The sequence below is a fragment of the Nerophis lumbriciformis genome, linkage group LG13, assembly GCF_033978685.3.
Source record: "Nerophis lumbriciformis linkage group LG13, RoL_Nlum_v2.1, whole genome shotgun sequence".
NCBI classification, from domain to species: domain Eukaryota; kingdom Metazoa; phylum Chordata; class Actinopteri; order Syngnathiformes; family Syngnathidae; genus Nerophis; species Nerophis lumbriciformis.
This window is the reverse complement of record NC_084560.2, coordinates 47,041,220-47,067,920: the sequence shown is the minus strand read 5'-3', so window position 1 is coordinate 47,067,920 and position 26,701 is coordinate 47,041,220. Positions and strand designations below refer to the sequence as shown.

At 36.3% G+C, this 26,701-nt stretch overlaps 1 protein-coding gene across 7 annotated transcripts in view; it reads left to right on the top strand.

Annotated features, from left to right (window-relative positions):
* Positions 1-26,701, top strand: part of lmo7a (LIM domain 7a) — a 214,623-nt gene that overhangs the window by 43,192 nt on the left and 144,730 nt on the right. For all 7 annotated transcript variants that reach the window (XM_061970718.2, XM_061970720.2, XM_061970719.2 and 4 more), the window contains 2 exons: positions 2,154-2,223; positions 18,686-18,792. In XM_061970718.2, coding sequence (XP_061826702.2) covers positions 2,154-2,223; positions 18,686-18,792 — 177 coding nt within the window. The remainder of the gene's footprint in view (positions 1-2,153; positions 2,224-18,685; positions 18,793-26,701) is intronic.

Below are 26,701 nucleotides of genomic sequence, written 5' to 3'. Positions count from 1 at the left end.
CCTGTAGTTTCTTAAAAACAGCAGAGAGCTCCCGTTTTATAAAAGTCTTTGACTCGTGTTTTTACAGTGGATCATGGTCAAAAACAGCAAAGCGTGTGTATAGAGAATCTTCTAAGTAGTAGGTTCTTCATAACAACAAATGTCTCCTGTTGTGTAGAAGATCTTAGACTTGCATTTTTTGAAAAGGTCCTTTAAATAACAACAGTGCGTTTCTGCCATATAGACAATCTTTGACTTGGAGCTTTTGCACTATGCCCTTGAAAACAGCAAAGGTTTTCTTGTCACATGAAAGATCTTTGACAAGAGTTGTTTTGTAGGTTCTTTAAAAATAGCAGTGCTCCTGTCATATAAAGGATCTTTGACTGGTGTTTTTGTAGTACAGTAGGTTCCCCGAGCACTCCTGTCATATAAAGGATCTTTGAATAGTGTTTTTGTAGTACAGTAGGTTCCCCGAGCCCTCATGTTGTATAAAGGATCTTTGACTGCTGTTTTTGTAGTACAGTAGGTTCCCCGAGCACTCCTGTTATATAAAGGATCTTTGACTAGTGTTTTTGTAGTACAGTAGGTTCCCCGAGCCCTCCTGTTGTATAAAGGATCTTTGACTGGTGTTTTTGTAGTACAGTAGGTTCCCTGAGCACTCCTGTTTTATAAAGGATCTTTGACTGGTGTTTTTGTAGTACAGTAGGTTCCCTGAGCACTCCTGTTGTATAAAGGATCTTTGACTGGTGTTTTTGTAGTACAGTAGGTTCCCCGAGCCCTCCTGTTGTATAAAGGATCTTTGACTGGTGTTTTTGTAGTACAGTAGGTTCCCCGAGCACTCCTGTTGTATAAAGGATCTTTGACTAGTGTTTTTGTAGTACAGTAGGTTCCCCGAGCACTCCTGTTATATAAAGGATCTTTGACTAGTGTTTTTGTAGTACAGTAGGTTCCTCGAGCACTCATGTTGTATAAAGCATCTTTGACTGGTGTTTTTGTAGTACTGTAGGTTCCCCGAGCACTCCTGTTATATACAGGATCTTTGACTGGTGTTTTTGTAGTACAGTAGGTTCCTCGAGCACTCCTGTTATATACAGGATCTTTGACTGGTGTTTTTGTAGTACAGTAGGTTCCCCGAGCCCTCATGTTGTATAGAGCAGTGGTCCCCAACCACCGGGCCGTGGATCGATTGGTACCGGGCCGCACAAGAAATAAAAAAATAAAATAAAAAATAAAATATCTATTTTTTTATTTTTTTAATATTTCTGGTTCCTACATTATATATCAATATATATCAATACAGTCTGCAAGGATACAGTCCGTAAGCACACATGATTGTATTTTTTTATGACAAACTCCTGGTCTGCGGTTACAAAAAGGTTGGGGACCACTGATATAGAGGATCTTTGAACTGTGTTTTTGCAGTAGGTCCTTGAAAACAGCAAAGTTTTCCTGTCATATGGAAGATCTTTGACAAGAGTTTTTTTAGTAGGTCCTTTAAAAACAGCAGTGGTCCTGTCATATAGAGCAGTGGTCCCCAGCCACTGGGCCTAACAAAAAAAATTAAATTAAAAATTAAAATTTAAATTTAAATTAAAATAAAAAAAAATAAAAATTAATTAAATCAACATAAAAAACACAAGATACAATTAGTACACCAACCCAAAAAACCTCCCTCCCCCATTTACACTCATTCACACAAAAGGGTTGTTTCTTTCTGTTATTAATATTGTGGTAGGTTCCTACATTATATATCAATATATATCAATACAGTCTGCAGGGATACAGTCCGTAAGCACACATGATTGTATTTTTTTATGACAACCCCCCCCCACCCCGGTCCGCGGGACAAATTTTCAAGCGTTGACCGGTCCGCAGTTACAAAAAGGTTGAGGACCATTGATATAGAGGATCTTTGACTAGTTTTACGTGCCCAGGATGGCATGGAAGCGATGCAGTGGCTGGAGAGTTCCACCACAAAGTGAGAAAGATGGAGAAGTGAGGATGTTGGAAAAGCTGCTGTGTTGTTGGTTGGTTGCAGCTCTGCTCATTTAGTGAAAATGACTCCAGGTGGTCGCCATTAAGCGACGCCGTAAACGCGCAGCGGGGACTTCTTTCTGTCGGGCTTCAGATGAGACTGAGGATCTAACTTTGTCTTCACCTTCTGTCTGCTTCAGCCTGATCAACAAGATCAAGCCTGGCGTGGTGAAGAAGGTCAACAGGCTGCCAACACCCATCGCCTGGCTGGTGAGTGAGCGTCATACTTCATAACTCCAGGGGTGTTTGTCAGCGTGTTGCTCTGGCTAAGAGTAAAGTCCCTCCTGCTGGGACCGCGAAGCCGCTTGGAGGGTGGCGAGGGCACGTGATGGGGGGGGGGGGGCACACTTAGGCCCGACGCACATTTTGGACGTAGACGTAAAAGGCTTGACAAGTATCTTAAACTCAGCGGTTGCAAAGCTCTCTCTTGCGGGAGTAATGGAGTACAGCTGCTTGGAGGACATACTGAGACCCCCGCCAATCATCTCCCCGCTGGAGCCCAGCCTGACTGCGTAACAACAACAGACGTGTTCGCCAGGCTGCAGCAACAATGAAAACAGCTACAGTCGCACCATTTTTACTTTCTGGAATGTTCTGGAAAAATGTTCAGCCCACCACTAATCATGGCAAAGAGAAAGATATAGAGATCATGACATCATCAATTGTAATATCTGCATCATTACCTGCACCATCATGACTATTATGACATGAAAAATGTTATTATTTTCCCTATTGCGACTATTCTGACATGAACAATTGTATTACTTGCACCATCGTGACTTATTATGACATGCAAAACTGCATTACCTGCACCATCGTGACTTATTGCCACATGAACAATTGCATTACCTGCACCATCGTGACTTATTATGACATGAACAATTGTAATATTTTCCCTATTGTGACTATTCTGACATGAACAATTGCATTACCTGCACCATCGTGACTTATTATGACATGCAAAACTGCATTACCTGCACCATCGTGACTTATTGTCACATGAACAATTGCATTACCTGCACCATCGTGACTTATTATGACATGCAAAACGGCATTACCTGCACCATCGTGACTTATTGTCACATGAACAATTGCATTACCTGCACCATCGTGACTTATTATGACATGAACAATTGTAATATTTTCCCTATTGTGCCTATTCTGACATGAACAATTGCATTACCTGCACCATCGTGACTTATTATGACATGCAAAAGGGCATTACCTGCACCATCGTGACTTATTATGACATGAACAATTGTAATATTTTCCCTATTGTGCCTATTCTGACATGAACAATTGCATTACCTGCACCATCGTGACTTATTATGACATGCAAAACGGAATTACCTGCACCATCGTGACTTATTGTCACATGAACAATTGCATTACCTGCACCATCGTGACTTATTATGACATGAACAATTGTAATATTTTCCCTATTGTGACTATTCTGACATGAACAATTGTATTACCTGCACCATCGTGACTTATTATGACATGCAAAACTGCATTACCTGCACCATCATGACTTATTGTCACATGAACAATTGCATTACCTGCACCATCGTGACTTATTATGACATGAACAATTGTAATATTTTCCCTATTGTGACTATTCTGACATGAACAATTGTATTACCTGCACCATCGTGACTTATGACATGCAAAACTGCATTACCTGCACCATCGTGACTTATTGTCACATGAACAATTGCATTACCTGCACCATCGTGACTTATTATGACATGAACAATTGTAATATTTTCCCTATTGTGACTATTCTGACATGAACAATTGCATTACCTGCACCATCGTGACTTATTATGACATGCAAAACTGCATTACCTGCACCATCGTGACTTATTGTCACATGAACAATTGCATTACCTGCACCATCGTGACTTATTATGACATGAACAATTGTAATATTTTCCCTATTGTGACTATTCTGACATGAACAATTTTATTACATGCACCATCGTGACTTATTATGACATGCAAAACGGCATTACCTGCACCGTCGTGACTTATTGTCACATGAACAATTGCATTACCTGCACCATCGTGACTTATTATGACATGAACAATTGTAATATTTTCCCTATTGTGACTATTCTGACATGAACAATTGCATTACCTGCACCATCGTGACTTATTGTCACATGAACAATTGCATTACCTGCACCATCGTGACTTATTATGACATGAACAATTGTAATATTTTCCCTATTGTGACTATTCTGACATGAACAATTGCATTACCTGCACCTTCATGACTATTATGACATGTTATGACATAAGCAATTGCATTACCTGCACCATCATGACTATTATGACATGTTATGACATAAGCAATTGCATTACCTGCACCATCATGACTATTATGACATAAGCAATTGCATTACCTGCACCATCATGACTATTATGACATAAGCAATTGCATTACCTGCACCATCATGACTATTATGACATGTTATGACATAAGCAATTGCATTACCTGCACCATCATGACTATTATGACATAAGCAATTGCATTACCTACACCAACATGACTATTATGACATGTTATGACATAAGCAATTGCATTACCTGCACCATCATGACTATTATGACATATTATGACATAAGCAATTGCATTACCTGCACCATCATGACTATTATGACATATTATGACATAAGCAATTGCATTACCTGCACCATCATGACTATTATGACATATTATGACATAAGCAATTGCATTACCTGCACCATCATGACTATTATGACATATTATGACATAAGCAATTGCATTACCTGCACCATCATGACATATTATGACATAAGCAATTGCATTACCTGCACCATCATGACTATTATGACATATTATGACATAAACAATTGCATTACCTGCACCATCATGACTATTATGACATGTTATGACATAAACAATTGCATTACCTGCACCATCATGACTATTATGACATGTTATGACATAAGCAATTGCATTACCTGCACCATCATGACTATTATGACATGTTATGACATAAGCAATTGCATTACCTGCACCATCATGACTATTATGACATATTATGACATAAGCAATTGCATTACCTGCACCATCATGACTATTATGACATGTTATGACATAAGCAATTGCATTACCTGCACCATCATGACTATTTTGACATGTTATGACATAAGCAATTGCATTACCTGCACCATCATGACTATTATGACATAAGCAATTGCATTACCTGCACCATCATGACTATTATGACATATTATGACATAAACAATTGCATTACCTGCACCATCATGACTATTATGGCATGTTATGACATAAACAATTGCATTACCTGCACCATCATGACTATTATGACATATTATGACATAAGCAATTGCATTACCTGCACCATCATGACTATTATGACATGTTATGACATAAGCAATTGCATTACCTGCACCAACATGACTATTATGACATATTATGACATAAGCAATTGCATTACCTGCACCATCATGACTATTATGACATAAGCAATTGCATTACCTGCACCATCATGACTATTATGACATATTATGACATAAGCAATTGCATTACCTGCACCATCATGACTATTATGACATAAGCAATTGCATTACCTGCACCATCATGACTATTATGACATATTATGACATAAGCAATTGCATTACCTGCACCATCATGACTATTATGACATGTTATGACATAAGCAATTGCATTACCTGCACCATCGTGACTTATTATGACACTAATAATTGCATAAACTGTAGTATTGATATTTTAAGGACACAAAAAGTTGTATTACATGCACCATCATGACTTTTAAGACATGAACAATTACATGATCTGCAGTATTGGGACTATTAGGACATGAATAATTGCATTACCTGCACCATCATGACTTATTATGACATGAAGAATCGCATTACCTGCACCATCATGACTATTATGACATGTTATGACATAAGCAATTGCATTACCTGCACCATCATGACTATTATGACATATTATGACATAAGCAATTGCATTACCTGCACCATCATGACTATTATGACATATTATGACATAAGCAATTGCATTACCTGCACCATCATGACTATTATGACATGTTATGACATAAGCAATTGCATTACCTGCACCATTGTGACTTATTATGACACTAATAATTGCATAAACTGTAGTATTGATATTTTAAGGGCACAAAAAGTTGTATTACATGCACCATCATGACTTTTATGACATATTATGACATAAACAATTGCATTACCTACACCAACATGACTATTATGACATATTATGACATAAGCAATTGCATTACCTGCACCATCATGACTATTATGACATATTATGACATAAGCAATTGCATTACCTGCACCATCATGACTATTATGACATATTATGACATAAGCAATTGCATTACCTGCACCATTGTGACTTATTATGACACTAATAATTGCATAAACTGTAGTATTGATATTTTAAGGACACAGAAAGTTGTATTACATGCACCATCATGACTTTTAAGACATGAACAATTACATGATCTGCAGTATTGAGACTATTAGGACATGAATAATTGCATTACCTGCACCATCATGACTTATTATGACATGAAGAATCGCATTACCTGCACCATCATGACTATTATGACATGTTATGACATAAGCAATTGCATTACCTGCACCATCATGACTATTATGACATATTATGACATAAGCAATTGCATTACCTGCACCAACATGACTATTATGACATGTTATGACATAAGCAATTGCATTACCTGCACCATCATGACTATTATGACATATTATGACATAAGCAATTGCATTACCTGCACCATCATGACTATTATGACATGTTATGACATAAGCAATTGCATTACCTGCACCATCATGACTATTATGACATATTATGACATAAGCAATTGCATTACCTGCACCATCATGACTATTATGACATATTATGACATAAGCAATTGCATTACCTGCACCATCATGACTATTATGACATGTTATGACATAAGCAATTGCATTACCTGCACCATTGTGACTTATTATGACACTAATAATTGCATAAACTGTAGTATTGATATTTTAAGGGCACAAAAAGTTGTATTACATGCACCATCATGACTTTTATGACATATTATGACATAAACAATTGCATTACCTACACCAACATGACTATTATGACATATTATGACATAAGCAATTGCATTACCTGCACCATCATGACTATTATGACATATTATGACATAAGCAATTGCATTACCTGCACCATCATGACTATTATGACATATTATGACATAAGCAATTGCATTACCTGCACCATTGTGACTTATTATGACACTAATAATTGCATAAACTGTAGTATTGATATTTTAAGGACACAGAAAGTTGTATTACATGCACCATCATGACTTTTAAGACATGAACAATTACATGATCTGCAGTATTGAGACTATTAGGACATGAATAATTGCATTACCTGCACCATCATGACTTATTATGACATGAAGAATCGCATTACCTGCACCATCATGACTATTATGACATGTTATGACATAAGCAATTGCATTACCTGCACCATCATGACTATTATGACATATTATGACATAAGCAATTGCATTACCTGCACCAACATGACTATTATGACATGTTATGACATAAGCAATTGCATTACCTGCACCATCATGACTATTATGACATAAGCAATTGCATTACCTGCACCATCATGACTATTATGACATATCATGACATAAACAATTGCATTACCTGCACCAACATGACTATTATGACATATTATGACATAAGCAATTGCATTACCTGCACCATCATGACTATTATGACATGTTATGACATAAGCAATTGCATTACCTGCACCATTGTGACTTATTATGACACTAATAATTGCATAAACTGTAGTATTGATATTTTAAGGACACAAAAAGTTGTATTACATGCACCATCATGACTTTTAAGACATGAACAATTGCATGATCTGCAGTATTGAGACTATTAGGACTTGAATAATTGCATAACCTGCACCATCATGACTTATTATGACACGAAGGATCCAACTTCTTCTTGTTCTCTTTGTCCAAACAAGCGTCTGGACACCTGCTGATGCAAAGCGTCTTATCCCTAAAAGGATCTTCTGTGGTATTTCCCGAGACTCTTGGACGCAAGCCCTAAAAAACCGCAGCCCCGCTCGCAGTCGGGCCCTCGTCGGCGTGCTAACCGCGCTGAGAAAAGCCAAGCGCCGTCCAAACAAACACGAGTCACTCTCACTCTGCTGTGAAAATACAATCCACTCATAGTCAAGAACTTTTGCCTCCTATTTACGGAACATTTGTATAAAGACTGGAGGGCCTTTTATACTTCAGATTGCCACCAGGGGGAGAGCATGCATTCATTCATGCAGGAGACTAAAATGTGTTCTGTAGTAAGCAGACTTCCTCAACAGTCTATAATTAGGGCCCGCATGGCCCATTGCATAAGGACTCCCACAGGGAGTCCTTATGCAATGGGACATAAGGACCTATTGAATTTGTAAGGTTTTATTCTTTATTAGGGCCCGCATGGCCCATTGCATAAGGACTCCCACAGGGAGTCCTTATGCAATGGGACATAAGGACCTATTGGATTTGTAAGGTTTTATTCTTTATTATTATTATTCTTCCGCAACTTTGCGCTGTAATTTGACCCCCTTAGCATGCTTCAAAACTCACCAAATTTTACACACACATCAGTAATAAACGGCAAAACTTTTTTATCACAAAACCAAACCCCAAAACTCAAAATTGCGCTCTAGCGCCCCCTAGGAAAAAAAAAACTAGACTGCCTGTAACTCCCACTAGGAAGGTCGGAGAGACATGAAACAAAAACCTTTATGTAGGTCTGACTTAGACCTAGATTTCATAATAGTATATTCTCGGGCGAAAATCAACAGGACGTTGGCAATTCCCCCTTCAAGACAAAAAAGTACTAAAAACAGTAACTTTTGCCTCTTTGAGCTGTATTTTCACCCTCTTAACATGCTTCAAAACTCACCAAACTGAACGCACACATCAGGACTGGCAAAAATTGCGATCTAATAAAAAAACCTAACCCCAAATCTCAAATTTGCGCTCTAGCGCAATTTTTGAATAAAACGCAGAAAAAACTGCTCCTGGGAAGAAAAAAATGACAAAACTGCCTGTAACTCCCACTGGGAAGGTCGGAGAGACATGAAACAAAAACCTCTATGTAGGTCTCACTTAGACCTACATTTCATAAATTGACAACCCCCCAGCAAAAATCAACAGGAAGTTTGCTATTCCCCCTTCAAAACAAATTTTTTGTAAAAACCGGTCACCTTCCTTCAAAAACTATCTCCTCTGAGCGCGTTTGTCGTTTCGCCTTCAAACTAAGGAGAGAGATTGAACCCTTGTGATTACAATGACAGAAGCGCTTTTTTTCTAACTGCTTCGGTTTTGATTTTATGACCCTTCAAAGAGCCGCTGCGCTGCTGTTTTTTTTAAGATGGCTGCTTAAAAGCAGGAAGCACCAACGTGCCCACACAATGCAGACAAGGTAGGTACACTAGACAAAAGTCTTGGGACACTTCAGACTAAAAGTAGACAAAAGTATTGGGACACTTATGACTAGCACTGGACAAAAGTATTGGGACATTTAGGAGTAGCACCTGCCAAATACGCGGGCCCGACCAATGCTGCTTGCAGCTTTAATTAATATTATAGATGCTAGTTTGTATTATCAAAGTTGTTGTTTTACTTGAAACCAGTCCATTATGTCGGTTGAACAAAAACAAAAATAAAACCCAGAAGGGGAGAGGAACACATGCCGAAAAATCTCTGGTTTTGCAGAAACTTTCGCAACATTGGCTGCAGACACGGAATTCTTTTGGTTTTCTCTTTGGGAACATGTCCCAAGTCAGCACATGTCTCCGCCTGTTCTTGTTATAGACTCTTTGAGCTGCGGGTTTGGACCATGGTGCCGCCATGACGATGATCACCATCATTTAGCTTGTACCAATCAAAGAGGAAACCTAAGAGGAATATGCTCATCCAAGGTTCAAAGTCCAAGTATGAGCAAGAAACCCAGCTCTCGCTTGGTGCTGATGCTGCGTCATCACTTTGTAAACCAGCTGTTTGCTTTTCCATTATTCATCCTTGTGTCAACAGGTGAATGAGGCACTGTGTGTTTTCCAATTGGAAATCATGGAAATATGAATAGTCCGTTCCAGTGTCAAGCTGCCGCTATTATAACCGTGCAGGCAGTAGATCTACAATTAGATACAATAAATGAAAGTCAAAAAAGATAAAGATTTGAAAAAATAAATCACTTGATAAAATAAATAAACGGTTAAAAAAGGGAACCAGTAAAAATAATGCCAATCAAGTAATTGAACATTTAATTTGTCATATTTAAAGCAGGGGTCGGCAACCCAAAATGTTGAAAGAGGATTTTATAACTTTATAAAAAGTTTCACGTGCGCACGAGAAACTTTTTATAAAGTTATAAAAAAAAAAGGAAAAAATGTATAATTTTTTTTTTTTTTAGACATGTATCTCGTGTGCACGAGAAAGTTTCAACAATATATAAAAATATATAAAAAAATATATATATGTATACATTTTTTTTTTTAGACATGTATCTCGTGTGCATGAGAAAGTTTCAACAATATATAAAAATATATAAAAAAAAATATATATGTATACATTTTTTTTTTAGACATGTATCTCGTGTGCATGAGAAAGTTTCAACAATATATAAAAATATATAAAAAAAATATATATATACATTTTTTTTTAGACATGTATCTCGTGCGCATGAGAAACTTTCTCGTGTGCAAGAGATACCAGTCTAAAAAAAAAAAATTGTTTACAATTGTTTACAATTTATAAAAAGTTTCTCGTGCACACGGGAAACTTTTTATAAAGTTATAAATAAAAAAAGGAAAAAATGTATAATTTTTTTTTTTTTTTAGACATGTATCGCGTGTGCACGAGAAAGTTTCAACAATATATAAAAAAATATATATATGTATACATTTTTTTTTTTTAGACATGTATCTCGTGTGCATGAGAAAGTTTCAACAATATATAAAAATATATAAAAAAAATATATATGTACATTTTTTTTTAGACATTATCTCGTGCGCATGAGAAACTTTCTCATGTGCAAGAGATACCGTCTAAAAAAAATAAAAATAAAATTGTTTACAATTTTTTTTTAATAACTTTATAAAAAGTTTCTCGTGCGCACGAGAAACTTTTTATAAAGTTATAAAAAAAAAAGGAAAAAATGTATAATTTTTTTTTTTTTTAGACATGTATCTCGTGTGCATGAGAAAGTTTCAACAATATATAAAAATATTTAAAAAAAATATGTATATACATTTTTTTTTAGACATGTATCTCGTGCGCATGAGAAACTTTCTCGTGTGCAAGAGATACCAGTCTAAAAAAAAAAAAAAAAAAAAATTGTTTACAATTTTTTTTTATAACTATATAACTATAAGTTTCTCGTGTGCACGAGAAACTTTTTATAAAGTTATAAAAAAAAGGAAAAAAATGTATAATTCTTTTTTCTTTTAGACATGTATCTCGTGTGCACGAGAAACTTTTTATAAATTTATAAATAAAAAAAGGAAAAAATGTATTTTTTTTTTTTTTTAGACATGTTTCTCGTGTGCATGAGAAAGTTTCAACAATATATAAAAATATATATATACATTTTTTTTTTAGACATGTATCTCGTGCGCATGAGAAACTTTCTCGTGTGCAAGAGATACCAGTCCAAAAAAAAAAATTGTTTACAATTTTTTTTTATAACTTTATAAATAGTTTCTCGTGCGCACGAGAAACTTTTTATAAAGTTATAAATAAAAAAAGGAAAAAATGTATAATTTTTTTTTTTAGACATGTATCTCGTGTGCACGAGAAAGTTTCAACAATATATAAAAATATATAAAAAAATATATATATGTATACATTTTTTTTTTTAGACATGTATCTCGTGTGCATGAGAAAGTTTCAACAATATATAAAAATATATAAAAAAAAATATATATGTATACATTTTTTTTTTAGACATGTATCTCGTGTGCATGAGAAAGTTTCAACAATATATAAAAATATATAAAAAAAATATATATATACATTTTTTTTTAGACATGTATCTCGTGCGCATGAGAAACTTTCTCGTGTGCAAGAGATACCAGTCTAAAAAAAAAAAATTGTTTACAATTGTTTACAATTTATAAAAAGTTTCTCGTGCACACGGGAAACTTTTTATAAAGTTATAAATAAAAAAAGGAAAAAATGTATAATTTTTTTTTTTTTTTAGACATGTATCGCGTGTGCACGAGAAAGTTTCAACAATATATAAAAAAATATATATATGTATACATTTTTTTTTTTTAGACATGTATCTCGTGTGCATGAGAAAGTTTCAACAATATATAAAAATATATAAAAAAAATATATATGTACATTTTTTTTTAGACATTATCTCGTGCGCATGAGAAACTTTCTCATGTGCAAGAGATACCGTCTAAAAAAAATAAAAATAAAATTGTTTACAATTTTTTTTTAATAACTTTATAAAAAGTTTCTCGTGCGCACGAGAAACTTTTTATAAAGTTATAAAAAAAAAAGGAAAAAATGTATAATTTTTTTTTTTTTTAGACATGTATCTCGTGTGCATGAGAAAGTTTCAACAATATATAAAAATATTTAAAAAAAATATGTATATACATTTTTTTTTAGACATGTATCTCGTGCGCATGAGAAACTTTCTCGTGTGCAAGAGATACCAGTCTAAAAAAAAAAAAAAAAAAAAATTGTTTACAATTTTTTTTTATAACTATATAACTATAAGTTTCTCGTGTGCACGAGAAACTTTTTATAAAGTTATAAAAAAAAGGAAAAAAATGTATAATTCTTTTTTCTTTTAGACATGTATCTCGTGTGCACGAGAAACTTTTTATAAATTTATAAATAAAAAAAGGAAAAAATGTATTTTTTTTTTTTTTTAGACATGTTTCTCGTGTGCATGAGAAAGTTTCAACAATATATAAAAATATATATATACATTTTTTTTTTAGACATGTATCTCGTGCGCATGAGAAACTTTCTCGTGTGCAAGAGATACCAGTCCAAAAAAAAAAATTGTTTACAATTTTTTTTTATAACTTTATAAATAGTTTCTCGTGCGCACGAGAAACTTTTTATAAAGTTATAAATAAAAAAAGGAAAAAATGTATAATTTTTTTTTTTAGACATGTATCTCGTGTGCACGAGAAAGTTTCAACAATATATAAAAATATATAAAAAAATATATATATGTATACATTTTTTTTTTTTAGACATGTATCTCGTGTGCATGAGAAACTTTTTATAAAGTTATAAATAAAAAAAGGAAAAAATGTATAATTTTTTTTTTTTAGACATGTTTCTCATGTGCATGAGAAAGTTTCAACAATATATAAAAATATATATATACATTTTTTTTTTAGACATGTATCTCGTGCGCATGAGAAACTTTCTCGTGTGCAAGAGATACCAGTCTAAAAAAAAAAATTGTTTACAATTTTTTTTTATAACTTTATAAATAGTTTCTCGTGCGCACGAGAAACTTTTTATAAAGTTATAAATAAAAAAAGGAAAAAATGTATAATTTTTTTTTTTTAGACATGTATCTCGTGTGCACGAGAAAGTTTCAACAATATATAAAAATATATAAAAATATATATATATGTATACATTTTTTTTTTTTAGACATGTATCTCGTGCGCATGAGAAACTTTCTCGTGTGCAAGAGATACCAGTCTAAAAAAAAAAAAATTGTAAACAATTTTTTTTTTATAACTTTATAAAAAGTTTCTTGTGCGCACGAGAAACTTTTTATAAAGTTATAAAAAAAAAGGAAAAAATGTATAATTTTTTTTTTTTTTAGACTTGTATCTCGTGTGCATGAGAAAGTTTCAACAGTATATAAAAATATATAAAAAAATATATATATAAATTTTTTTTTTAGACATGTATCTCGTGCGCATGAGAAACTTTCTTGTGTGCAAGAGATACCAGTCTAAAAAAAAAAATTGTTTACAATTTTTTTTTATAACTTTATAAAAAGTTTCTCGTGCGCACGAAAAACTTTTTATAAAGTTATAAAAAAAAAGGAAAAAATGTATAATTTTTTTTTTTTTAGACATGTATCTCGTGTGCACGAGAAAGTTTCAACAATATATAAAAATATATAAAAAAATATATATATGTATACATTTTTTTTTTTTAGACATGTATCTCGTGTGCATGAGAAAGTTTCAACAATATATAAAAATATATAAAAAAAATATATATGTAAATTTTTTTTTTAGACATTATCTTGAAGCATCATTTCAGTTATTACTTGTGTAATCACGACATACATGTGACCACATCTCACCCCCACCCGACAACTGGGCTTGTAGAATATTGGCCAGCCAAGAGGTCATTGCAGGGTCGTTGCAGAGCGTCTGAAAAAGCCTTGACCACAACGTGACCAGCGCCTCGCCTCGCCTCGCCAGCCCATCCCACCAACTTCTTTCTGCACTCTTTGCGGGAAGGCAGGGGAAGAATTCTGTGTGAAAAAAGGATTATAGGGATGTGGGATGGACACGACATATTTAACGGGATTAGAAGCGGATACAAGTCGGAATCCCTAAGGCGGCGTTTTGTGTTGAAAATGGCCGATAATGTCATGTAATCTACACTAATTCTATTCATGGTTTAAATCATCTGGGGTTCAAAGGTCACACATTTACCCCTGAATCGTTTCAAACAATATCAGGATGCTTGAGGTCGCTGGGGGGTCAAAGGTTACAATGAAAAACCTACTGACTGGTCACTAGTCAAGGGGTAGTCAAACTCTTCTCCTAGGGAGGTGCAGCAACTTGAGAAAAATTAAGAATAACTTTTATTTTTTTATTTTTTTACCTACACTATATTGTTAAATGTATTTAGCCAGGTGCCTTGACTCACATAGGAACTTGAAGTGCCATCCCATTCCTAACCCATAGGGTTCAATATGACCTTTTTGCAGCTATTACAGCTTCAACTCTTCTGGGAAGGCTGTCCACAAGGTTGCAGAGTGTGTTTATAGGAATTTTCCACCATTCTTCCAAAAGTGCATTGGTGAGGTCACACACTGATGTTGGTGGAGAAGGCCTGGCTCTCAGTCTCCCTTCTAATTCATCCCAAAGGTGTTCTATCGGGTTCAGGTCAGGACTCTGTGCAGGCCAGTCAAGTTCATCCACAGCAGACAATGTCATCCATGTCTTTATGGACCTGGCTTGGTGCACAGTCATGTTGGAAGAGGAAGGGGCTCGCTCCAAACTGTTCCCATAAGGTTGGGAGCATGGAATTGTCCAAAATGTTTTGGTATCCTGGAGCATTCAAAGTTCCTTTCACTGGAACTAAGGGGCCAAGCCCAACACCTGAAAAACAACCCCACATCATAATTCTTCCTCCACCAAATTTCAGGTGGCATCCTATGACAGTTCCACGCTGGAAATCACTGAGAGCGGCCCATTCTTTCACAAATGTTTGTAGAAACAGTCTCCATGCCTAAGTGCTTGATTTGATACACCTGTGATTATACACCGAGTGATTATGACACCTAATTCTCATCATTTGGATGGGTGGCCAAATACTTTTGGCAATATACCGTAGTGTTTTTTTTGTTTGGTTTTGGCAAGAAAAAGCAATAATATTGATAAGAATATATTTGTTACGGCTCAGGCTCCTGCCAACGCCGCTCATCCGTCTGTGCGCACCTCGGGACACGCCCACGGGTGCGCTGCGCGCGTCCCCGCCCGCATCGCTGGCTTCAGCGGCGTTCTTCTCGCCGCCGCCATCAGACTCGTCCTCGGTGGATTCGGGGACACTGGGGCCGGCGACCCACCACCAGTTCTCCCCTCCACCCTCCCTTGTTTCGTGAGTATGTTGGACATCTGGAATCTGTCCATAGGGGGGGGATACTGTTACGGCTCAGGCTCCTGCCAACGCCGCTCATCCGTCTGTGCGCACCTCGGGACACGCCCACGGGTGCGCACATCCAGGGACGCGCCGCGCACGTCCCCGCCCTGCAGCAGCCACCAGCTGCAATCACTCGCTGGCAATCTTCACACCTGGAACTGATGAGGGCGAGCTGGTTAAAAGACCAGTGGACCCTAGGATCGGCGCGGGAACTTAGTTTTCTCATGGTGTACCTGTTTACCTTCCGTTGCCCTGGATTTTGACTGCCTCCTTTGTTTCCTTGACTCCTCGCTTGCCTCTGGACTCTGACGTCTCTCTCTGCCCCACGGACCCCTCGCTGATCTTGGACCCCTTTTGCCTTGCCCTCTTTGGACTTGTCTGCCTTTTCTCATCAACACTTGGTAACACACTTCAGATATCTACACACATAGTCTTACACCACACACACTCTTGTATTTTAGTCACACACTCTATTTCTATAGTTTAGTTGTATTGTTTATTATTATATATATTTATTATATATAATAAATTATTGTATATACTGCCCCCTGGTGTCTGAGCCGTCACCTCCCCTTTAGTCTATACACAACAATATTGTTTCAAAAGTTTAGAAAACATATCTCTAAACTTTTGGATGTAATAATTCAAAATGATATCTCATTACATGACGGTCAATGCGTGGAAATACAAAAGTAAATGAGCTCAATTTGACACTAGCATGGAAAGAAATCATTTGTCGTAATAAAGGCCTCCCTACCACTAAGCACCTCCCTTTCTAGACGCTTGATGTGCTGTATATTGTCATTATTATTATTATTATTATTATTATTATTATTTTAAAATCGTTACTTGATTTTGATTTAAATAAGATGCCAATTTGTAATATTACAGTGAAACTATCATTTATACAAATAAAGGCCTCTCCACCGTTGAAAACCTTACCCCTTAAAAACAACTTTGTGTTGTACATCATCGTAGTGTAAAAGAAATTACTTCATTTTGATTTAAAAATATATACATATTAGATTTAATAGTGAAAATACATTCATACAAATAAAGGTCTTCTCACTAACAAACACCTTACCCCCAAAAAGTGTTTGAAAAATATTGCAACATCCATCATTTTAGTCAAAATATACTTATTTTGTTTTGATTAGAAAAAAAAGAAGTAATTTTAGTGAAAATAGAAGCCAACGAGGCCTCTTTACCAATAAACACCTTACCATAAAAGACACAGGATATATATAATAATGTAAATTAGTTTAGTAATAAAAAATACATACCGAATAATGATCAAACAAAGATACAAATATACAATGGTATAGTAAGAAAACATGTTTGTATATAAAAGGCCTCCGCACCAAAAACACCTTACCCTTAAAGACGCTGGACATATATTGTAATGTACATTATTTTAGTAATAAAAAATAATTACCTAATTATGATTAAAAAAGATGCAAATATATAATATTAAAGTAAAAACACTTTTGAATGTAAAAGGCCTCCTCACCATTAAACGCCTTACCCCTAAAGACGCTGGACATATATTGTAATTATTTTAGTAATAAAAAAATCATTACCTAATTATCATTTATTTACCTAATTATGATTAAAAAAAGATGCAAATATATAATATTATAGTGAAAACACTTTTGATTGTAAAAGGCCTCCTCACCATTAAAAGCCTTACCCTTGTAGACGCTGGACATATATTGTAATGTACATTATTTTAGTAATAAAAAATCATTACCGAATAATGATCAAAAAAAGATACAAATATATGATGGTATAGTAAGAAAACATCTTTGTACATAAAAGGCCTCCTCACCAAAAACACTTAAAGACGCTGGACATTTAATGTAATTATTTTAGTAATAAAAAGTAATTATGATTAAAAAAGATGCAAATATATGATGAAAGTACCTTTGTACAAATAAATGTCTCCTCATCATTAAACACATTAACCCTAAACTATGCAGGCTTTGACATTTGCATGTTGTGTGACTCATTTGTCACCTTGTGCACTTTGTGGTGCTCGCTTGTGTCGGTCGGGCAACATTCTGGAGGTGAGACGACGACGACAGGCGAGGTTGGCGACATAATTAGCCGGTGTATGCCAACTATGCGCGCTCCAAAAAAACGTGTTATCCGAAACGTGGTTCCCTTCTTTTGGTTCCTATTAATGACAGGCGAGCCTTGTTATTACAAAGGCAGAATGCTTTAAAAATAGCAGCAACCCAGCAATTAGACCAGACCGTGGTGATGTCATGCGCCCTGGCCTTGAGCGCGTCCGTGTAACATCTCTTCACTCCCACATGGCGGATCTTTCACTCGCTTTCTACCGTCGCCTAGCAACCCCGCTCCAAAATAAGGCCGAGCCCTTGCAGATTCCACAGGTGTTGTGCTTTTAGACACTCAAGCCCCGCCCACTGCTGACTGTAACACACCCACCCCACTGCATGTTTGTTATGCACTTCTTATTTGCACACACACACACACACACACACACACACACACACACACACACACACGCTCCTCCCTGCCTGCGTGTGATATGAACTTTGGAAGCAATGAGTTGCAAGCCAGGGAATTCTTGAGTGACTCCTTTTTTTGCGTGTGCTCTCTCTCTCGTCTCCGTCCAGGACAACATTAATGTCTTCTTCAAAGCCTGCCTCAAGCTCGGACTAAAGGAGGCGCAGCTCTTTCACCCCGGAGACCTCCAGGACTTGTCGTCAAGAGTCACAGTCAAGTAAGTGAGGACCTGGGGGCGGTTTGGATGCTTTTTAGGGTTTGGGATGAATGAGGCTGGGATGTTGTCAGCACACGTGCATGTTGGACGTCCTCACCAAACTTTTATTGGAGTTTTTAACAAATGAGGGCAGTTTCAAGGTCCAGTTGTTGGTGCAGATCCGGATTAAGGTTGTTTCACTAGTCACTTCCCTTATTTTGCACTGAACAAATCTCACTCACATGTATATTTCTATATTTAGCCTTTTATTAAAGCATGATTAGGTCTTGGGGTGGAGCAAAGGCCCAGGAAGAACCTTTAGACTTCATTAGTTTTTTTTGCTGGATTGCTTTCTTTAATTTTGCTGACATATGAAGGTCAACTTGTGGCTTTTTAAAATAAAACATTGTCAGGTTTTGGGAGAAAAACGCACACATTTATATTTTCATATATATTTCACATATAATATATATTTTTAATTAGTAAGTGTTATTTTGAATGTGAATTATTTATTGTTTTTAATCTATTTTAATGTTATTCTATTGTTTAAAATACAAACTTGTAATGTTAATTTTGGTTGAATTTAAATGTATTGTTTGAATTATACATTTGTTCATATCACAATATATTAAATTTAATTTCAGTTTATTCAAGTATATATATTTTTTTACTGTTTATACAAATTTGCACCAACATTTTTTTTTTTTTCATGTTTTTATTATGGAGACTTGTGTGTAAAATTTTGAGGGAAATTAATTTGATACATTTAATGTTCATTTTAATGTTTATTTTAATTTATAACATACATGTTTTATGGTTTAAATTATACATTTGTAATTTTAATTTTGATTGAATTTAAATATATTGTTTGAATTATAAATTGTTACAAAAATGTATATATATTCTAATTTCAATTCATTCAAACATTTATATATTTTTTGTTTGTACATATGACAAAAAAATAAAGCAATATAAAATAATTTGATACATTTAATATTCATTTTAATGTTTATTTTAATTTATAACATACATGTTTTATGGTTTAAATTATACATTTGTAATTTTAATTTTGATTGAATTTAAATATATTGTTTGAATTATAAATTGTTACAAAAATGTATATATATTCTAATTTCAATTCATTCAAACATTTATTTATTTTTTGTTTATATATATATGACAGAAAATTAAAGCAATATAAAAAATGTGTTGTTTTAATTATACATATGTATTAATTTCACTTTACTTTAATTATAATCAATTTTGTCACAGTTTCATTATGGAGTTATTATGTGTAGAATTTTGAGGAGAAAAAATAAATTCAATACATTTTATTGTTAATATTAATGTTTATTTTGAGTTATAGTATAAATGTTTTATTGTTTAAATTATACATGTGTAATGTTAATTTTGCTTTAATTAAAATGTATTGTTTCAATTATACATTTGTTACAATATAAAATATATATTTTCATTTTAATTTAAATATATTGTTTGAATTATAAATTGTTACAAAAATGTATATATATTCTAATTTCAATTCATTCAAACATTTATTTATTTTTTGTTTATATATATATGACAGAAAATTAAAGCAATATAAAAAATGTGTTGTTTTAATTATACATATGTATTAATTTCACTTTAATTATAATCAATTTTGTCACAGTTTCATTGTGGAGTTATTATGTGTAGAATTTTGAGGGGAAAAAATAAACTCAATACATTTTATTGTTAATATTAATGTTTATTTTGAGTTATAATATACATGTTTTATTGTTTAAATTATACATGCGTAATGTTAATTTTGCTTTAATTAAAATGTATTGTTTCAATTATACATTTGTTACAATATAAAATATATATTTTCATTTTAATTTAAATATATTGTTTGAATTATAAATTGTTACAAAAATGTATATATATTCTAATTTCAATTCATTCAAACATTTATTTATTTTTTGTTTATACATATTACAGAAAATTAAAGCAATATAAAAAAATGTGTTGTTTTAATTATACATATGTATTAATTTCACTTTAATTATAATCAATTTTGTCACAGTTTCATTGTGGAGTTATTATGTGTAGAATTTTGAGGGGAAAAAATAAATTCAATACATTTTATTGTTAATATTAATGTTTATTTTGAGTTATAATATACATGTTTTATTGTTTAAATTATACATGTGTAATGTTAATTTTGCTTTAATTAAAATGTATTGTTTCAATTATACATTTGTTACAATATAAAATATATATTTTCATTTTAATTTATTTAATCAATCAATGTTTACTTTTATAGCCCTTAATCACAAATGTCTCAAAGGGCTGCCAACCCACAACAACATCCTCGGTAAGAAAAAAATTAAACCCAATGGGAGCGACCAGAAACCTTGGAATAGACCTTAGAGATATTGCTAAAAAATAAAAATAAAACATCTTCATTTTGGGCACATGCTTATCCTGTTAATAAGATTAGTGCTAGGAATAAGTCAGTAAATACACAGTAGTACCTCAATTTACAAGCTTAATCCGTTCTGTGACGGTGCTCTTAACTCAAAACATTTGTATCTCAAATCAGTGTAGGAAAAAAACAGTACAATAGAATGTACTACAAACAATACTGTAGTTTTATGAAGTTATGTCATAATAACGTACAGCATTTACGTCTACGGTAGCTCCTTCCAGCTGCTTCTCCATCAAACACACCATCAGCAGCTTCTTCATATTTTCATAGCTAAATATCCGCCGTTAGGATATAATTTCAACATCCTTGGCTGGCGTTATCGACTCATTCTGCTTCCGTATGGTTGATTCGCTTCGCCAAGTTAGCCAGCTACACTCTCGGTCATGTTTTGGATGATTTCCTTCTTTAATTCAAATGATATCATCCACTTCTTCTTCTCAGCACTGTCCTTCACACTCACTTTCTTCCCTCCCGTAACAAAGTTGTGTCCATCTTTAGCAGTTAGCTAATGCTAGCGAGTAAGACCGGATGTTTTTACATCGGATAGGACAACGCTTATCGCAAAACACTCTTAAGTCGAGGTACCGCTGTAAATACCAAACATTTCTGGATTCAAAAAAATTGATTATAACTGATTTTATTTCATACTGATTTGTTTGATTATAGTTAAAATTGGGGGAAAAAATCTTAAATGTTCATAATTTTTCTGAATTTTTTGGGTATATTTTTACCAGTGTTACGCAATATTGCGCACATTTCCCCAACATTTGTCACAGTGCACGTTTTTCCCTTTCTGTCACATGAACAATGCATGAATCATGAATCTGAATGCAAAATTGTATCCAAAGTGGGACTGTCAGGCCTTGGCGGAGGTCTGCACAGGTCCGAGCGGGGACATGATTGAAAGTGAAGTGTTTGTTATTTCCATGTGTGTGTTTGTGCCACAGCAGAGAGGGAGGCATGTTGAACAACCTGTTCGCTCTTCACCCAGGTGTGCCCGCGGGAGCGGGGTGGGGTGTGTGGGTGGGTGGAGGGGACGACGACGACAGGTGACGACTCGGTGTATACGGGACGGTGCCTCAAGGCAGATTACAACACGCTGATAGTTACCATGAAATGTGTTGTTTTAGAAATGCTACGCTAACTATGTTGGCGATAACTGCAATGTCATTGAGTGGAGCACAGACCTCCGCCAAGGTCAGCGCGATGAAAAGTGAAAGAAAACAAAACGGAGCATTAAAAAAAAAAAAATTGTAAAAAATTTTTGATCCTCAGTTTTTTTTTTAATATAAAAAAAATAGAAAACCAGAAAATAGTAAAAAAAAAATCAACAACATCTTGAAATAAAGTCTGTTGCGCTGACAACTTTTCCAACATGAGCTCTAATTCATTTTGTTTATCTCCAGCAAGTATCAATCAATCAATCAATCAATCAATGTTTATTTATATAGCCCTAAATCACAAGTGTCTCAAAGGGCTGCACAAGCCACAACGACATCCTCGGTACAAAGCCCACATAAGGGCAAGGTAAAACTCACCCCAGTGGGACGTCGATGTGAATGACTATGAGAAACCTTGGAGAGGACCGCATATGTGGGTAACCCCCCGCCCTCTAGGGGAGACCGAATGCAATGGATGTCGAGTGGGTCTGACATAATATTGTGAGAGTCCAGTCCATAGTGGATCTAACATAATAGTAAGAGTCCAGTCCATAGTGGGGCCAGCAGGACACCATCCCGAGCGGAGACGGGTCAGCAGCGCAGAGATGTTCCCAGCCGATGCACAGGCGAGCGGTCCACCCCGGGTCCCGACTCTGGACAGCCAGCACTTCATCCATGGCCACCGGACCTGTGCCCCCCCCTCCACAAGGAATAGGGGAGCAGAGGAGAAAAGAAAAGAAACGGCAGATCAACTGGTCTAACAGGGGGGCTATTTAAAGGCTAGAGTATACAAATGAGTTTTAAGATGGGACTTAAATGCTTCTACTGAGGTAGCATCTCTAATTGTTACCGGGAGGGCATTCCATAGTACTGGAGCCCCAATAGAAAACGCTCTATAGCCCGCAGACTTTTTTTTGGCTCTTGGAATCACTAATAAGCCGGAGTTCTTTGAACGCAGATTTCTTGCCGGGACATATGGTACAATGCAATCAACAAGATAGGACGGAGTTAGACCGTGTAGTATTTTATACGTAAGTAGTAAAACCTTAAAGTCACATCTTAAGTGCACAGGAAGCCAGTGCAGGTGAGCCAGTATAGGTATATATATATGTATATATGTATATAAAGGTATATACAGTATAGGCGTAATATGATCAAACTTTCTTGTTCTTGTCAAAAGTCTAGCAGCCGCATTTTGTACCAACTGTAATCTTTTAATGCTAGACATAGGGAGACCCCAAAATAATACGTTACAGTAGTCGAGACGAGACGTAACAAACGCATGAATAATGATCTCAGCGTCGCTAGTGGACAAAATGGAACGAATTTTAGCGATATTACGGAGATGAAAGAAGGCCGTTTTAGTAACACTCTTAATGTGTGACTCAAAGGAGAGAGTTGGGTGGAAGATAATACCCAGGTTCTTTGCCGAGTCGCTTTGTGTAATTGTTTGGTTGTCAAATGTTAAGGTGGTATTATTAAATAAATGTCTGTGTTTAGCAGGACCGATAATCAGCATTTCCGTTTTCTTGGCGTTGAGTTGCAAGAAGTTAGCGGACATCCATTGTTTAATTTCATTAAGACACGCCTCCAGCTGACTACAATCCGGCGTGTTGGTCAGCTTTAGGGGCATGTAGAGTTGGCTGTCATCAGCATAACAATGAAAGCTAACACCGTATTTGCGTATGATGTCGCCTAGCGGCAGCATGTAAATACTAAAGAGTGCAGGGCCAAGAACCGAACCCTGAGGAACTCCGCACGTTACCTTAACATAGTCCGAGGTCACATTATTATGGGAGACGCATTGCATCCTGTCAGTAAGATAAGAGTTAAACCACGACAAAGCTAAGTCTGACATACCAATACGTGTTTTGATACGCTCTAATAAAATATTATGATCGACGGTATGGAAAGCAGCGCTAAGATCAAGAAGCAGCAACATAGATGACTCATCAGAATCCATCGTTAGCAGTAGATCATTAGTCATTTTTGCGAGGGCTGTAGGCTGACTTAGCATGATGTTGGTGTTAAAATGTGCTAGCATGTAGCTAACATTGGTATGCTAGCGTTGCTAATGTTTGTGTCCACCTGTCCCGCTCCTGTTGTTTTATTTGATGTTTGGCATTCATTACGTTGGGCTAGTGCAGAGTTACCGTGTACCAGTGGCGGGCCGTGCGTTTCCCACCTAGGCCTTCACTGATGTCCTGTGTCCGATGATTACCTCTCAAAATACCATCGTTGATGTCACCACATGACCATTGCTGGAGAAATACTATACAGAAACACATTCACGCACTACTGGACATTGAACCACCACCAACAGTGTACAAGACTGGTTATTTTCTGGCGCATTTAAAAATCATCAGCAATCAGCAGTTAAAACATATCTTATGTGGTACTGTCAAAATTAAAATAGCAAAAAACATATTAAACGTGGAAAAAATAAAGAAATAGAATATCCGAACTCACAATTTGTAGAACCCATTCAAGCTTCTGGGGTTGGCTGACGTCTTCTCACAAGATGTAGTTTCTCTTTAAATATCCTTCTTGAAAATGGCTTTGCAAATATAAGTGTTGTCTTGTCTAATCGTAAATAATGTTGGCTGAGTTCTTAAAGTTTACTCCACAGCGTGCTCATCAAAATCATCCCACTGGGTACATTCAACAACCTAAACGGGGCTACTGCCCATGCTCTTCACTACTGTGGCATGCTGGGTAATGAAGTTATTTTGTTACCTATCTCATAACATCACTATATATCTTCCTTAGGCCATCGAGAAGGCCTTACTGACAACAACTTGTGATCAGAATCAGAATCAGCTTTATTGTCATTACGCAAGGTAACGAGATTGAGGCCATTCCATACAGTGCGATGTGTGCATGCTAGAAAAAATTAATATATACATGAAAAAAACCAAAAAAAAAACAGGGTGGTTGGTGGAATGGGTTATTGCACCGAAGAGAAGGCAGTTATGAGGGACAATGGGGCAGTCCGTTCATGATGGTTATGGCCCTGGGGAAGAAGCTGTTCTTTAGCCTGTTTGTTTTGGTTTTAATGCACCTGTAGCGCTTCCCAGAGGGCAGCAGGTGGAACAGGTCAGAGCCAGGGTGGGTGCTGTCCTTGATGATGGCACTGGCTCTGTTGAGGCAGCGGGAGGTGTAGATGTCCGTCAGAGAGGGGAGAGGGCGGCCGATGATCTTCTGAGCCGTCTTGACCACTCTTTGCAGCCTCTCCCTGTCTGCTGCAGTGCAGCTGCCGTACCATACCGTAATACAGTAGGTCAGCAGGCTCTCGATGGACGAGCGGTAGAAGGTCAGCAGCAGGTCTGGCTTCAGGTTGTACTTCCCGAGGACTCTCAGGAAATGTAGCCGCTGCTGAGCCTTCTTGATGATTGATGTGGTGTTGACTGTCCAGGAGAAGTCATTAGAGATGTGGACTCCAAGGTACCTGAAGGTGTGGACCCTCTCTACACGCTCGCCGTTGATGTAGAGGGGGGCAGGGTTGGTGCTGCTCCTCCTGAAGTCGACGATGATCTCTCTGGTCTTGCTGGTGTTGAGAGCGAGGTTGTTCTCCGAAGACCAGGCCGTCAGCTTCAGGACCTCCTCTCTGTAGGCAGCCTCGTCACCCCTGGAGATGAGCCCGACCACTGTGGTATCGTCGGCGAACTTGACGGTAAGGTTGTCACTGTGGGCTGGACTGCAGTCATGGGTGTAAAGGCAGTAGAGGAGGGGGCTCAGCACACAGCCCTGTGGGGAGCCGATGCTCAGCGTGCGGGAGGATGAGAGGTGCGGGCCAAGTCTCACATTCTGGGGTCGGTCCGTTAGGAAGTCCCTTATCCAGGCGTTTGTGAGAGGGGGGAGGCCAAGAGTGTCCAGTTTATTGCAGAGTCTGTCCGGGATTATTGTATTGAAGGCAGAGCTATAGTCCACAGAGAGCATCCGGACGTAGCTCTGCTGCTGCTCCAGGTGGTTCAGAGCAGAGTGGAGAGCAACAGCGATGGCGTCCTCTGTGGACCTGTTCGCCCGGTATGCGAACTGGTGGGGGTCGAAGTCTGGAGGGATATGGTCCTTGATGTGCTGGAGAACAAGTCGCTCGAAGCACTTCATGATTACCGGAGTGAGGGCCACTGGTCGGTAATCATTCAGGCTGGTGATGGGAGACTTCTTCGGCACCGGGATTATTGTAGATGACTTCAGGCAGGATATCTGATTGGATATCGCAACTGTCTGTCAAATGTTTGTGTCCGCGGACGCCTGCATTGTTGATTCTGAAGTCCTCGGGCAGATTTGGTACAGCATG